This window comes from Dermacentor variabilis, chromosome 4, assembly GCF_050947875.1.
Source record: "Dermacentor variabilis isolate Ectoservices chromosome 4, ASM5094787v1, whole genome shotgun sequence".
Taxonomy (NCBI): domain Eukaryota; kingdom Metazoa; phylum Arthropoda; class Arachnida; order Ixodida; family Ixodidae; genus Dermacentor; species Dermacentor variabilis.
This window is the reverse complement of record NC_134571.1, coordinates 157,968,954-157,983,406: the sequence shown is the minus strand read 5'-3', so window position 1 is coordinate 157,983,406 and position 14,453 is coordinate 157,968,954. Positions and strand designations below refer to the sequence as shown.

Below are 14,453 nucleotides of genomic sequence, written 5' to 3'. Positions count from 1 at the left end.
CTATGGCACGCTACTCTGGCACTTTCTCCCAGCGGTCGTCGCCGCAGAGCCCGTTTAGCTCGCCACTACGCTTCTCACGCTTTCACCATACTTTCCTCCTCCGCTTTCCTCGCGCTTTCTTCGCTATCGTCGTGTTTCATGCCCCGCTTCGCTTCGCGTTCGCTCTTTCATCATTCGCTGTGCTCGTTCGCTCGGTTACGCCGACGCCAACGCTCAACGCAGGAACAGGCTCCTAAAAGCCAAGTTATGGGTAAAAAGGGAGGAGATTTATGTCGCGCGATCAGCTGTGCCTGCTTATCGCTATCATGAACCCCTGCGAGTGAAGCATGTTGGAGGAGTAAATCACACAGCCAACGCTTGCGTCACTGCCCTGTTGCCGTTTGTGAGGCAGCAGAGCCTGCTAGATTCTATGTTCGTGTTTTCAAAAAACGTTTGACAGAGATGCAGTCACGGCGCACAAGGGGGCACCTAACGTGATATATTTTTTTTATTTCATGGATATATGCAATAGGCCGGAAAACACTAATACATTATGCACAGTGAGTTATGTATTATGCACAACTATTATGCACAGCGCAATACAAATTTATAATTAGAATGGTTTGGCAAACTTCCTTGCTTCACAAGTTGGAGTAATTAGTCTTGACTAACTTCGCAATAAGGCAGAATACAAAAAATTGGATGACTCACTACATACTAAAATCAGCAACGTACATTTCCCATATGTTTAAATACTGCCTAAACTTAGCTGAGAAACCCCGTACACACACACACACACACACACACACACACACACACACATATATATATATATATATATATATATATATATATATATATATATATTTATGTGTATAGGCCTTTTTGTCTGTGTTCCATCGTGCTTTCTCTGACAACACATAGGTATGGTGGTGAATAAGAAGCCAACAAACAGTGATACTGACGATTGTATATTATATAGGGGAACTTTTAATGTTCTAAATTTAAAAAGTCATATCACTGATAGGCATAGAAAGCCTAATCACAGCGTCAGCTGGAGGAGCGGCTCCGCAGGGTCTCTATTTTCGGTAGCAAGAACTAGGACCTCTTCGCACTGAAGTGTCTTCGCCTCGTTTTGACAAGAACGATCTGAGCTGTCCACTATGCTTCGATGGCGAGCGGCGGCTCCTCCTGCTGTCTGGACAGCGGAATGCTGACCCCGACGTTCCTTGGTTTCATCCGCGTGCGTAGCTTCTACGATTCGCTTCTTCAGCAGTGATTGGTACCTCGCGAGTTGGTGCCATAACGTGTACCGAAGATATCAAGGCTACGCGGCGCACACTTCAGATCTCTTGACCCGTGGCACAATAAGATGCTACTCGTGATTTATTTACATGCTGTTTAATACGTGGCGGCGGCAAGTAGTCACCAAACCCGCTTGTGTTAACCAAGTTCGGCTACATGTAGCATGCATGTGTTACATGGCGTAACATCTGGTGTAATACAACGCAGTTGTGATCCAATGGTGGCACGTATCGACACTAAGCGATAGGTGCCATCGTATGACAATGGGAACAATTATTGGTGGGCGCTATGTCAATGTAGACCGACGGGGGCGTAGTGGTCGTTGCAAGGCGGCGGCGACGGCGTGGGAACCGAAACCTCAAATTTAAAAAGCCGTTTTGCTGCAGACTTCTTTGCTAAACTGGTTCAAATTCTGGCCTTTTCATACTAATGGCTGATAGGGCCGCACACAGAGGTGTTAAAAATGAGAGAAATACAAAACGTATTCAGCGCTGTCTGCTCTTCAGCTGACATATTTAAAAAAGAAATTAAGATATATATCTATAAGCGTCCATGTTGAGTGTGTTTGTATTTTTTTCTCCTCGAATATGCGGGGCCTTGCTGTTGCGTCACAGTTGCAATTTTTTTTTTATGCCTCAGTTTATACAAGGTATTTTTTTCCCATTCTGCAAAGAGTCAGTGAATTCGTCCAGAATTGCTAAGCTAGCGCTACCGCCCGTGCCACTCTTTAGATATGTTTAACTTGCTTCCACTTGTTCTGAATGAGATTGTGTTCATACAATATGCTTAACGTACAAAATCAGACCTCATCTATGGGCCACTGTTCATGTGTTCAGCTCTTAAGCTGTCAACCAATCAGGACATCTTATAACGCACATTCTCGACTGTGCAAAAAATGAAATCAACTGTTATGAAAACTGGTCCAGCTTTTCCTTTGTAACTTTTCTGATAACGTCCTTTTTCCCTAAAAAAACAATTAAAATATTGAATTTTTGTGCAGCAGACAGACATTTTTTTTCCCTTTTCAGCTGAGACATGTTATGATGCAGTAGGAAACAAATTTTCTAAATTGGTTAGGTCGTAGTCAGCAGGTTGAGTGAAGAATGTGTGGATTAGTAGAAATACAGGTATCACCTATAAATGTACAAAAACTCCTCCTGCTGCAACGGCCCCAAATATGGGAAACCCTCGAACCGGCATGTTAAACACTTCGCGGCCAGTAATTGCTATGTCGCTACAATTTGCATCTCTGGCGCTTATGCCGATATCTGACGTATCGCCGATTATAAAAGAAAATACAGTACCTATAACACTCAAGCCGTGATACCGCCTTTTTGAGGCAGCTGTACGTATCATCTCGTTGCGCCATATTGCGCTTTTGGAGGAAAACTTTCGGGAGCCCACGTTGCGCTGACTTCTGATGACACGCACGCGCCGACGTGTGGAGAGCAGGGTTACTTTTGTTTCCCCTCTGTTATTCATTGCTTACCTGCTTGACATGTTTCTATGCATAATAGAGTCAAAAGAATTAAACAAGACAACACGAAATCTCAAGCGAAGCTGGATTGATCTCAAAACTAAATCTTTATTCCCATTTAGACGGTGTGCCGATCTCGCCCGCAGGAAATATCGGAGGTGGCGACGGCACCGCAAGAATTGTGAACGGCGGCGCGCCACGTCTCGGGGCGCGCCTCCAGGCGATTTCCGATACTAACGATGATGATGATGATGATGATATATTTGCTTCACTTTGAAACGGCAAATCAGCTAGACGACTTGATTTGGCCAGGTGTGCCAAGCATGATTTTCATTCTAGCATTTTGCATACAATCTCTTAACCTTCTTTTACAGTTAAGTTGTTTTCCGGACTCTGCGCCGTCGTTGTCGGCCTTCGCAAGAAATGGGGCCATGTGACCTAGCGGGAAGTGAAGACGAGATCAACAGGACCGAAGGGCTTAGAGATACCCCTCTCGCCCTGTGGGAACGCCATCTTATACCTGAAACTTATACGGTTTTCAAACGATGCATTTTCGACGATCGAGCCAGATGGGCATCGAATTTATCTACAAATGATTCCACCCTGCCGCGAAAGATACAAATGTTATGCCAGCGGTTTCCGGCCAACGAGCAGCGCCGAGCGATTGGAATGATTGGAACGCGATACTAGGAGTGCGTGGCTGCAGCCACTTCTGGAGCCAGCAAGAAGTGCCGACAGCATGTCAATAGTTTGACCAACCCAACCATTCGTAAAAACGATCGCAGCGCCCGCATCTCTGGTGGTGCGCCTTGTGCCCAATATACGGTGTCTTGGATTATGGGTTCCACACATTCCATTCCGGCTACAACTATGGGAAGACCACGAGTAGTGCCTACTCCTGAGGAACAAGTTACTTACCGCTAGCGTAAGCGATATTGCTTGGAAGTTTAAATTGCAATGTGAAAACTCGGTGTACTTGAAAAATATTTGCTTTGCAATGGCGGCTGCTCCGATTCAGTGCAGCTGACAGTTCCCAAAGGCATCTTCTGTTGGTTATGTGCCACTGCATTTGTGTGGCAGTTGTCACGGCCTCAATTTCATGCCATCGCCCTCACATAAACATCGTTGCGCCATCCACACCATAATCAACAAAATCGTAGTCGTCTAATTCTTGTCACATTGTTGTCATCACCCCTACTGTGGTGACGTCGTCTACTTATTATTGTTACAATTTTTACTTCGAGAAGCGCATGAAGAAAGAAGCTTAAGAATGCTGAAGTTGTGATGTGGAGGTGACTGCACGATTTTGCAGCGTACCACTAAATGCGCACAGAATCAGCTTTGCGTGCCTGATGCACCTCTGAAATGTTTACAAGGAAACATTATGAAGATAGTGCAGTACTAGGCGGCCCGGCGGCGGAGCTTAAGCAGGCATGAAGCATTCCGCACACGTGGGCCGATCCCGAAGATAAACCACCACCAGGCCAACCCACATCGGAGGTGATGCAGGCGTCAAGCCCTCCCCATACGTGGGCCGATCCCAAAGATATTGCAACACCTGGTGGACCCGAGGCGGAGGTCATGCAGAAGTTAAGCATTCCCCATACGTGGGTGGTCCCGAATATTGCGCGGCGGAGGTAGAAGGGAACATGAAGCACTCTGCATACGCGGGTCAATCCCGAAGATGAAGCGACGCCGGGCCCGCCCACTGCGGAGGTGATGCAGGCGTAATGCACGTGGGGTGGTCTCGAACGTAGTAAAGTTGCGGGCTGACCCGCGGCAGAGGTCAAGCAGGCGTCAAGCAGTCCCCGTACGCGGGCCGATACCGAAGTTTGCACAATACCGGGCTGATCCGCGGCGAAGGTGAAGCAGGGATGAAGCAGTGCCCATGCGTTGGCCGAGCCCTGAGTTAGTGCAATATCGGTCAGAACCGCGGCGGAGGTGAAACAGGCATGAAAAACTCCTCATACGTGGGCTGATCCCAAAGATAACGCAACATCGGTCCGACCCCCGGAGGAGGTGAAGTAGGCGTCAAGCACTGCCCATACGTAGCCCGATGCTTAAAGTAGCGCAATACCAGGCCTACCCTCGGCGGAAGTGAAGCAGGCGTGAGGCATTCCCCATACGTGGACTAATCTCGAAGTTATATGCAACACCGGGCCTACCCATGGCGGAGGTGAAGCAGGCGCGATGTACTTCCCAGACATGGGCGGATCCCGAAGACAGTGCAATAATGGGTCGACCCGTGGTGGAAGTGATGCAGGCCTCAAGCACTCCCCTTACGTGGGCTAATTTCAGCTTGTGCACTAACGGGCCAACCTGAGATGGAGGCGAAGCAGCCATGAAGCACTTTGCATACGTGAGCCCATCCCGAAGATAAGCAACACCGGACCAACCCGCGGCAGAGGTGAAGCAGACGTCAACCACTCCCCATACGAAGGCCGCTCCGCATGATATCGGGGTATCCGGCCGCCCGCGGCTGAGGCGAAGCAGGCGTGAAACATTCCCCAAACGTTGGCCGATCCCGAAGCTATTGCAGGGCAGGTTAGACTCATGGGTGAGGTGAAACAGGCGTTAAGCACTCTCCGTAGTTTCGCCGATCCCGAAGATAGTGCGATGCGGGCCGACCAACAGCGGAGGTGTAGTTCACCGTTAAGTGGCCCACATGCACAGTTTCGCTAGTCATCCTTTCTAAGAGAGTGTAAGGGCTGTGACTTTTGTTCTATTTTATTAATACAGTGATGATCGCTTTATGGTCACTATGTTACACGGTCAAGGGCTCCGCGACAATGTTGGAAAGGTTTTTATACTCTATACACGACTGATGACGCTTAGTTATCATATTGCGATGTATAAATAAATAAATACATTGAAAGCCGAAGCTATTGTCATCGCGGTATTTGATGTACCGACCAGCATGACGCATACGCTTGACGTTCGCGGCCCCCTCGTCGTCGGTGGTCTCCTTTCGGCACCGCAATGCTCATTCCCGTTTCTCCTTGCGAAGGCAATCTTCACGGGCACGGTGCTGTCCTTCGTCGGAAGGAAGGCGGTTACGTGACGGTGCACGCCCGTCGACCAATGCGTGGTGGACGTTAGCGGCTTCCTACCGCATTCGCGACCTTTCCCACTTCTGCTCCCGCCGTCGACCTTGGATGGCAAGCTACTGTTCCTCGGTGTGCACAATACGCGCCCTACTCATAGCACGGCCAGCACGCAAATGCTGCTAACGTCACTTGGCGATGTTGACGTCACAGTTATGAGGCGCACACATAATGTCGAGCTACAAACGCGCATTAAGCGTGTATAATCCGACGTTCTCGGCGCCCGTGCGAGCGTTGCTCACTGCCGGGCGCGTCTGAGGGCTGCAGTCGAATATATGTCTTGCTCTACGCGAACATGTGATACGCACGCAGAAAAAAACGGAAACCATGCCATATACAGCTTCGCTCTCAAATGATGCACGATCGAATACTGGGATAAAAACACATTCCTGGAAGAGGCACCCATCCAATAGTTGACGTTGTGGCAAAAAAGTCATTTTTGAATTAAAGCTTAGTTCTTTTATCAGAAACCAAATATGCGGTCCACGAAAAGAAAGAAACATGTTACGAAGACTGCTAAATAGGTCTCATCAAGCCCACAACACAAAAGAAGTGATTTGTGGCAAGTCAAACCGATGCACTATAAACATGGACAACGCAAGATGGGAGAACTAGAAAAAAATTTTACAAACTAATAAAAAAATCACGTGAAGTACTGAAGGTAGCACAAAATGAAAATTTAGGTAATTGTAATGTGTGGCAGAAAAGAACATCACTTTTAATGAAAACATGCCTTAGCCCGGCGAAACAAACGCATGGTCAATGCAGTTTTGCAAGTTGCGCTTCAGAGAAGTCCGCACGTGGCGTACGGAGATGTAAAGTTAGCCATACCGGTGCCTGTGAACCCTGATAATTGTTGCCTAAATTGGCCGCCCGCAGAATGCAGATACTCAGTGACCGAAGGTGGCGACACGTTCATCGAAAAGCGGCAATGACCACTGCACTCTTGGAGCAGCTCGCGAAAGTTGGCATGAAGGACGTTCATTAAAAACGGAACATAAACAATGCATTTGTTGCGCAGCCTGGTGGAGCGTCGGGTGGCTTTTCATGAGGAACCCATGCAACGTGGGCTCGATACCTCCAAGTACCCCATAAATTAAAGGATCTTTTTCCTTGTACTTGAACGGCCCATTTTCAGTGGTAAATGCCTAGTCAGCCAATTCGACGTCCAAGACGTTTGTTGAAAAGTGGCACACGCCATCTCGCACATAACCATTCACCCACGTCGGCATCAAAATGGTTATCGACGACCACAACAAACCGAGGGACACGTACCCCGTGCGCCGAGTCGGCGTCAAAGAGTTTGACTGAACACCGGTCCATGTGTACACATTGCCACATACTCAGCGGTCCAAGTTGGTCTAACGGTTGGTTGCGGGCACTGTTTCCTCAGCACAACAGCCCGATGTACTAATTTGACCAGAAACTGCCCAGCAACCGAGCTGGCGGGAACACGTTTACACACAAACATAGATAGATGCATTGATACGAACAAAGAGAACCCCGAAAAGCGCACAAAATATTCTGAAAATACTAAGGCCTTGTGAAGGCTAAAAAAGGAAGACAGCGAACAAGGCAGGCGCGAGGGTGACAGAAGAGTAATAATAAATAGTCACTCGCGCCGATGCACTTCAAGAGGCTATGTATGAGCTTATCACCTCTAGCAAGGGCCGTTGACAAGGTGTTTGGAATCGAGACGAATGCGTACGAGTTTTTATGCTACGGCTGTTAGGCGGCTACGACGAAGGCTCCTACGGCGGAGTGCGAGATTTAGACCTCAACATCACGGCCGATCGGCGTCAGGTGTCGTAATTCAGTGCCGTAAATACAAGAAAGAATGTATGGAGAGGAAAGGTGGGGAAGTCGAATACACGATCATTCTGTTTGACGAACTTCAAAGAATAGAAGGCAAATTAAGAAGTCACAGAGAAAAACAACAGGAGAGTTAACAATGCGGGAAGGGGAGGGGGGCTTGTTGTACGAGAATTATACATGGCCAATCAGGTATGTGGACTTAAGGAAATAAAAAATCTACGAAATTACACACTATTCGCGACTATTCGTACATCCTCGGCCTTCTACCATCGACGCTTCTGTATAGCATCGTTCGTAGCACTCGCAGCAGAAGTGGCGTCCATTGTTGCTTTCATTTATATGGGACGCAGACCAGAAACACGACATATCTCCGGACTTGTCCTGATGCGAAGAGCACCTGTTTACGGCCGAGAAGCCATAGCGGTTTAATCTCTCATACGAACAGGCGGGCACCGTAGTAGAGCAGCAGCTTCTAGGTTTCTTTGTTTCATCGGACTACATTGTGTTGATTACTAACAAGCAAAATTATATGCAACTTATATGTTTGGACAAGAAGATGCGAATTAAGGGTCAAATTTTGTTTCCAGAAATTCGGCTTTTTTGGTATTTACAGAAAACAGGGAACAGATATTATACAGTTTTAGTACTGCGTACGTTGCCTACGCAAGATCGCTACCTTCTGCAAAGTGCGCATGTGCAAAGCACAACACAAACTCCCCGCGATGCGTACGCGGCCGCCGCGTACGTACGCAGGGAGCCTTCAGTGCTGCTCTCGTGGTTCTCATTTGTTCGGGAGAGCGCGAGAGAAAAGTTCTGCCAAATAGCTGTGCCGACGGCAACCAGCGGAAGACTGTTCTTTTCCATAGGGTACGATTTGGCTTTGCTGCGCGAAGTAAATACGCAGAACCCTTTCCAGGAGCCTGCAAGGTGCGAATGCATAACCAAAAATGCGATCTTTGCATTTTCGAAAGACTTCAGCGTGCCCTGTTTGCGCAAAAGGCTGGAGCTCCGCTTGGCGCAGTTGGTCGCACATGACCGTGCCAGCCGAGAAACTGAGTACTCAGTTTTTATTTTTCTTGGTATGATTCGTGTATTGCATCAGTATTAAATATAGCAGCACTTAAAGGGGCAGACGAAACGCGAACGCGCGCGCACGTTACGTCACGTTGGCGAGAACATCGTCTAGTTCGAGGTTTCGACGCGCTGGCGGACGCGGCCGACGCGCTCAGACGAACCCGGCGTCTAAAGACCCTCGCCTGCGGGCCGATGATGCTGGTCTATATACGCGCCTTAACGGAGGCGTTTCACGCTTGTCCGTGCTGTTTGCGCGCTTTCATTTGTGCTCTTACCACCGTGCTCTGCCCGAGCCGCTGGCTCGAGTTACTCGGCGCCGTGGTTTGTTGTGCGCCCCGGCCAAATGTGTGGCAGTGCGAGCATGAGCGGAGGGTTTTGGGAAAGCAAGCGATATGTCCTGCCCGCGTAACCACTTGCTTTCCGCCTATTGAGCGCGATAGTCGCTTTCTTATATTGTGCACAGTGAAGGAGGGAACAAGGGTGGTGTATAACTGAGTGCTATAAGGAAAATCATTGGAAAGAAGGAAGATTGTCCATAACATATTAGAAAAATTTTCGCGCAACGTTTTACCGCTGCTGTTTGCGCACTGTGCTGTCCAAATTGCACTGAAGTATATGCGTCAAGTAAGCGCACAATTTAGGATGAAATGATGTTTACACCCGTGAGCAAAAGCACAAAAAAAAACAGACTCCCCTGAAAAAAAAAAGTGAACTTATTCGTAATTCAGGCGCGCAAACTAAAATCAGAGATTGCATTGGAAAGTTTGCAATGCCAAGTAAGGGCTGCAGTCGTGAATTCAAAGTCACATGTTTAGCCGATAAATAAAGCAGATTTATTGCGAATTTCTAGTTGATGTATTTTTGCTCATGGGACTACAATTGAAAGTAAGCATCTTGAGCTGGCACCCGCCGTGGTTGCTCAGTGGCTATGGTGTTGGGCTGCTGAGCACGAGGTCGCGGGATCGAATCCCGGCCACGGCGGCCGCATTTCGATGGGGGCGAAATGCGAAAACACCCGTGTGGTTAGATTTAGGTGCACGTTAAAGAACCCCAGGTGGTCAAAATTTCCGGAGTCCTCCACTACGGCGTGCCTCATAATCAGAAAGTGGTTTTGGCACGTAAAACCCCAAATAATATTATTATCTTGAGCTGGAATACATCTGCTGGCTTAAACTTCGCCAGCGGCACTACTAGATCTGATGTACTCCTGGGACATGAAATGGCTTATCGATAGAGCACGCATCCGATAAACCGGCGTGTAGAAGAGAAACATTTATGTTAAGGAAAACTTTCCGAGAACGCGCGCACAACGCAGAGATAAGATACGCTTCATGTAGTTAGAATCGTGAGAATACATGCGGCATAAAAATAAATTATCGAATTTTACGTGCCAAAACCACTTTCTGATTATGAGGCACGCCGTAGTGGAGGACTCCGGAAATTTCAGCCACCTGGGATTCTTTAACGTGCACCTAAATCTAAGGTTACATTTACACGGTTAGACCAAATGCATTAAACAGAATATATGCTGCGAATATTTCTACTAAATAATGTATTATTTAATTGGATTTACAATCCGCAGCTTCCCATGCACTCGGTGGCCTGCAGAGGCGAACCATGAGCTTTTGCCACACAAGTCTTGATTTTCCCCCGTGTATAACACGTGACTCAGTTACCTTTTAGGTCGGGTACCAAAAAACAGTACGAGCAGAAGGAACGACTCCTTCAGGAGATCTGGACGGTTGCGAGGAAAGAAGGCTACAAAATCAGAAGCCGCAAGACACAGACTGCTATGGCTCAAGAACGTGTTGCTACTGCAGCCTGTGACAGCGCAGCAGCTACAGTGGCAACACCGGTGCTGTTAAGCGTAAGTTCAGGTATGTAGTGGCGCGTAGCACAGCTGCTGTGCACAAATCATTGCTATGTAGCCTTCAATGAAGTAATACTTTAGATTACTATAGGTGCGCGTTCACATACAGAAATGGGAATTTTTCGTTTAACCACTTAGATTATCATTTCATTAGCGCTTTGACAAGTTAGGTCGTATAATGTAGACACTGCTTCAGGAAATCCTTTAGGACAGGTTTCCCGGCAAAGCAGGGTCATTCTTGCCCATGCTGCATTGTAGAAGTTAGATCGCGCTCCATAACTAATTACTGCGCTAGTTACAGAGAGAGCGTGATTGTGAAGAGGGACAGGCGCTACAATTACACAATGATGTACGAATCATGGGAACAGCGACATACCTAAAGGAAAAGCGCATTCAACAGCAAGTTTTCTTTTGTTGCTGCGTTGCACTTTTTCATAACACAGCTTTCCAACCATTTGCACGTGCTGGATGTCACCTTTTGTATAAAGTACTGGGAGCAACGAATGTGCAGAGAAGAAATCACTGACGTTCATTTCGGCCTCACTGTACACGTAATGTTCAATATGCGCAACACTTGTGAAATGGTAAGTCTAGAACATCCCTATCTCATCCACATAACGCAGAGCCACTCAATGCTGATGCGAGCTTTGACGACACAGCTGACAGTGTCACAGAACTGTTGGAGAGAGTGGCACGTGGCACAGACTGGAACCGCAAGGCTCCTCTACAGGCAGCGACGACACCCAGCACAGCCAGCGACAAAGGTTGCCGAGCCGAGGCCCGTCAAGACACAATGAGGATGACGGGACTGAGACAGCAGCTGTGATAGGCGCGCCTAGTAAGTGAATTGTTGTTCTTCATTAAATTATGCATGAGCATTGGTTGCCTAGGTAAACAAAATTTACTCATACATATTTACAGTACATAATTTTGCCTTAGGCTCACGAAGACTCGCCTCACCAACATTTAGGTGACCTCACTCGAGCTGTGCTCGGAAGAACTCGCAGCAGGCAGCTCATTTCCTTTATGAAGAAAAAAATCACTCAGGTAGGCTTAAAAAGCGTAATGGAATCGCGGGCCCAAGTTTACTCGCACAGACACCCGCTGATTTAGGCCCGAATGTCCCAGAATTGCACGTTCGCAACCGCGAATCGGAAACTCCAGCTCACAGTAAACGAGTTTGCTCAATTAGGTGTCATGTCTGTGCACAAAAGTGCCAAATCAATGGGATGCATTAGCGAACCATAGGCGGAACACGTTAGTGTTGGTTCTAGAAGGTCTGGCACAAATAATTAGTATTGCATGATTACATGTTTTTTTAGTAATGTCTTGATTCGTAGTAAATTACAGGCTACACACATTGAAACACCTGCACAAGTTACTTGATAGAAAGGTTCCTTATCATTGCAAATCCATTGCACACGAACCCTTTAGGCACCAGTCATCACACATGTTTGTCTCCTGATTTTGTAACTTTCGAGCATGTGCAAACATGCCTGTATTTCGTCTCGAACTCTAAAAGCTAATGTGCTAACACAACCGATGCCACTTAGGCACATTAAAACTTGCACAAGCTTTCATTGACTGGCACTCGCTAAACATTACTGTCCAGTTCCTCACATAGAAGTTTTAACCAGAGAGACTCACTGGAGCTCTCTAACCGTCAAACTCTTCGGTCGCTCTGAGTATGAGCCAGTACACTCAGGATTTAGATAAGCGACCTGCACTCACACTTTGTTTAGTAATAATGGAGTATTCCCAATGAAAAATTAGTGCACTATTATGTTTTATTGTAATGATGACGTCTATTTTCAAATGTGAAGGAAACAGTGCCCCTTGCTAATTTTGTGAAATTTCAAATTTTACAGGAAAGCGGCGGGCTGAAGCTGCGGCAGCAACTGCGTACCACGAGTAGCTGGAAAAAAAGATGCAGACATGAAAGTGCCCTCAAGGAGAAAGAACATAAGATAGAAGTGGAGTGGCTCGCCATAGAAAGAATGAGAATTGAGCCTAAACTTCTGGGAGAAGAAACATGAATTGAAGCAAACAAAGACGGAACGCAAATTGCAACTGCGCGAGCAGAAATTTCAAATGAAATTAAATAATCAGTCGAGAGGGAGCAGCACTTATGGTTTTACTAGACTACTCAGCAAGCAATATTTACTATTGTAGAAACACTAGGTAGTAAGCTAGCCAAGTAAACAACTTAGACAGAATACCTTTTCCAGTCACCTATTAAAGGGACACGAAATTGATACAATAAGTATATTAACAAACTGCTTCTTTGCACTACAACATAAGTTACGCTTGTTGTTAGAAGACGCTTAGTAGGCCATAAAAGGAAAAACAAAAGCCATGTGGCGATGTTACCTTGAAGTTCCCGCAATAAGTGGCTGTGACATCGTGGATATTGACAATTTCCCTAATTTAGTCACATTTTTTATCTCAAAAACGGGACTGCATTCCATTCCACATATTTCGCTTCTAACTGCTCTTCTAATATCGCATTACCACTGCATATTATTGGAATAGAGCTTTGAAAAATATTTTATAAGCTTAAGATGCTGCAATTTTTCCCTTCGGTGTTCCTTTAATTTATTCTTTTTTCTGTTTTGTCCACAATGTATATTCGGAAATAAAGTAAAAAGGCAATGGAATTCACTGAGATGGTTTATTGAACAAATGTACCTACGTAGCATCTCGAACATAGAGTACTTGGGGGTTCAGCCTTTGTACCAGTTCTCGAAGTAAGACAAGTGTACTTATGTAAGCTGCATTAAACTGCAATTCACTACTGTCTCGTAGGCCTCAAGCAATCCATGAGAACAGGTGGCTCCACACCGAGATAAGTGGACACTTGGTTGCCATACAGGCATGCATAGAACATAACATAACAGCTACCCTGTACACCCGTGAGCAAAAGTACACGGACCAGGAGTTGCACGATAAAGCCATTTTTTTTCTCTGCTGGTGAACACAAGTTGAAATTGAGGACAGCCGTCCAAACATGGCATTGTGAACTTGCCAGTGTACTCGTTAATTGCAGTTGATGTTTGTTAATTACGAAAAAATTCTGCTTCTTCGGTGACCCCGTGGTCCGTACACTTTTGCTCACGGGTGTACATACGTGGCACTGCCTGAAGGAATATTTTCTCCACCTTCTGATACAGTTAGCTATCTCGGAGTATTCCTGCAAGCACAAATAAATATCCCATACAATTCAATTTCATTCAACACATTGCACACAATCCGATTACAAGAACTGTAAGTGTTCGCAGTCAAAGCACTGCTAACAGGTTCATGATAGAAACATGTTTCTTTATGCGTGTGGGCACTGATTCAAGTACTCACCAACCTTCGCAACCTTCGAAAAGCTTCGCCACTCTTCAGCATCGCGCTTCCGTCCCGTCTATGGGCCATCCATCTGGCAGATGAGTCCGTTTGGGCAAATCAACGACTAGTACTTGAGGACATGTAGCCGCTTGTGCCCGGAGAAGTACAAGCGTTTGTCTTGCGAGGGTCGGCATATTGGGCATGCTGTACAGTCGATAAACGACCAGCAGTTACTCAGAGCAACAACTTTACGATGAATAGCCTAGGGGCAAACAATTTACGGCATGATAACAGGCACAGTTTATTTCAAGACAACGAACAAGCTTGTCGGAACTTTTCTATGGAACCAAACGATGCAGAACAAACGCACGACTCACCTCGCTCGTTGCCTCCAAGCCTGAGTGTTTTAGCCAGTAGTGCATTGTCAAGTCAATCAGAATACAACCGAACTTCCCTACGTTGTAAAGGGCCTTAATTCACACGCTGGACACCAAAG

The 14,453-nt window shown here is 46.6% G+C and overlaps 1 protein-coding gene across 2 annotated transcripts in view; it reads left to right on the top strand.

Annotated features, from left to right (window-relative positions):
* The window catches only part of LOC142579902 (uncharacterized), a 58,002-nt gene extending 44,769 nt beyond the window's left edge, over nucleotides 1-13,233 (top strand). Inside the window, exons 4-5 of one of the 2 annotated variants that reach the window (XM_075690575.1) lie at nucleotides 11,248-11,462; nucleotides 12,493-13,233. In XM_075690575.1, coding sequence (XP_075546690.1) covers nucleotides 11,248-11,450 — 203 coding nt within the window. In that variant the 3' untranslated portion in view covers nucleotides 11,451-11,462; nucleotides 12,493-13,233. The remainder of the gene's footprint in view (nucleotides 1-11,247; nucleotides 11,463-12,492) is intronic. The other variant, XM_075690574.1, reaches the window with a different exon arrangement.
* The last annotated feature ends 1,220 nt before the right edge of the window (nucleotides 13,234-14,453 follow it).